General features: G+C 29.9%; 2 protein-coding genes across 2 annotated transcripts in view; both read right to left on the reverse strand.

The window, feature by feature from the left end:
- The window catches only part of LOC106106178 (suppressor of lurcher protein 1-like), an 8,709-nt gene extending 8,535 nt beyond the window's left edge, over positions 1–174 (reverse strand). The window contains exon 1 of the mRNA XM_013286725.1: positions 87–174. Coding sequence (XP_013142179.1) covers positions 87–92 — 6 coding nt within the window. The 5' untranslated portion in view covers positions 93–174. The remainder of the gene's footprint in view (positions 1–86) is intronic.
- The window catches only part of LOC106106179 (collagen alpha-2(VIII) chain-like), a 7,666-nt gene continuing 6,318 nt past the window's right edge, over positions 103–1,450 (reverse strand). Inside the window, exon 10 of the mRNA XM_013286726.1 lies at positions 103–117. Coding sequence (XP_013142180.1) covers positions 103–117 — 15 coding nt within the window. The remainder of the gene's footprint in view (positions 118–1,450) is intronic.

The following is a 1,450-nucleotide window of genomic DNA, read 5'->3' on the forward strand; positions in this document are numbered from 1 at the left end:
TTTATCCCGGGAATAATTACGGTTCCCGTGGGATTCATTAATTTCGTTTTTAATTGTTAAATAAAATAATTAAAAGGTTATCTTACCTTCATAATACTCTAACTATTTGTATCGCCTCTGAAATTATTATTTATTTGAATAACATTTTTAATTATAAAACACAAACTCTAAATACAATTTAAACACTCACAAAATCGTTTTTAGAAAATGTTAAAGGAGTTAATAAATTACAAAATTAGATTATGTTTCCACCATAAATAAGAATGATAATAAAGAATTAACTATTACCTTAATTATTAGGATATTTTAAAATTCATTTTATGTAAACCAGTAATTTTTAATTTATTTCTGTCACAAATAATAATCTAAAATATACGACTTATGTATAAACCATATAACAGCAAAGCCACTTTTTAAGATTAAAATACTAAATTTATTTAAATATTACTTCAACATAAAATTATTTGCAACTCAATTGTACTTTGATTCGAAACTCGAGTTTTTTCTTTTACATAATTAAAAACATAAGCCAATGTCGTCGGGCAAAGAAAAGTTCAAGTGAAAACTACGAGTACGATCGCGTCCAACCCCGACGGAAGACGCGTCAGACTGAGCTCGACTCCGCGCAGAAAGTAAACTCGAGCCTAACAATAAGATGATCCGTTGGGAAATTTATAAGTTATCATACACTAGCTTTGGGCCGCGACTCCGTTTGCGTGGGTTAAAAAAAAGCGGGTAGCCTATGTGTTCCTCCAGAGTATCCTCTACATCTGTGCTAAATTTCATCGAAATCCGTTAAGTCGTTTAGGCTACAAACTCTAACAAACATCATCCATCTAAACTTTCGCATTTATAATATGAATAATTAACTAGTATGATTATTCATAATTGTTTATCTTCATGTCTAAAATACAGCCCAAAGCATATACGATATCTATTACCGGTCTTTTTTAATTTCTTTTCGAATAAGAACGACTGACAGACGTGTCAAAAATACTGCACAGAATCAACGATTGTTATGAAATGTTTTCTATATAATTTCCACAAGCTATTTAATTTAATGGATTTCCAACTGTTTTGCTAATAATAAACAATACATCATGCAGTACAGCGATTTCAGACAGCCTTTAAAATTAAGGAGTTATCTAACGCCATACAAATGTGTGTGTAATTGAAAAAACCTATTCCTAAAATGTAAAAAAAATGGATATTGAATCCTGGACTAAGATTTCCAAAATTCGATTCCAAAACTTTTTTTTTTCACCTTCGTTAAGTCTGTAATGTGTCTTCATGTTAAATATTTTATTTAGACCACCATGATCCAAAAGTAAGCTATAAATTTGAAGGTTTCCGGATACCGTATAATAAATGGGTGTAATAAATCTGAAAGGATAGCCCCGTAAATATAACGGATTTTAGATTATTACATCCATGCCAAATAAAACTATTC

This window comes from Papilio polytes, unplaced genomic scaffold, assembly GCF_000836215.1.
Source record: "Papilio polytes unplaced genomic scaffold, Ppol_1.0 DF822289.1, whole genome shotgun sequence".
In the NCBI taxonomy this organism is placed as follows: domain Eukaryota; kingdom Metazoa; phylum Arthropoda; class Insecta; order Lepidoptera; family Papilionidae; genus Papilio; species Papilio polytes.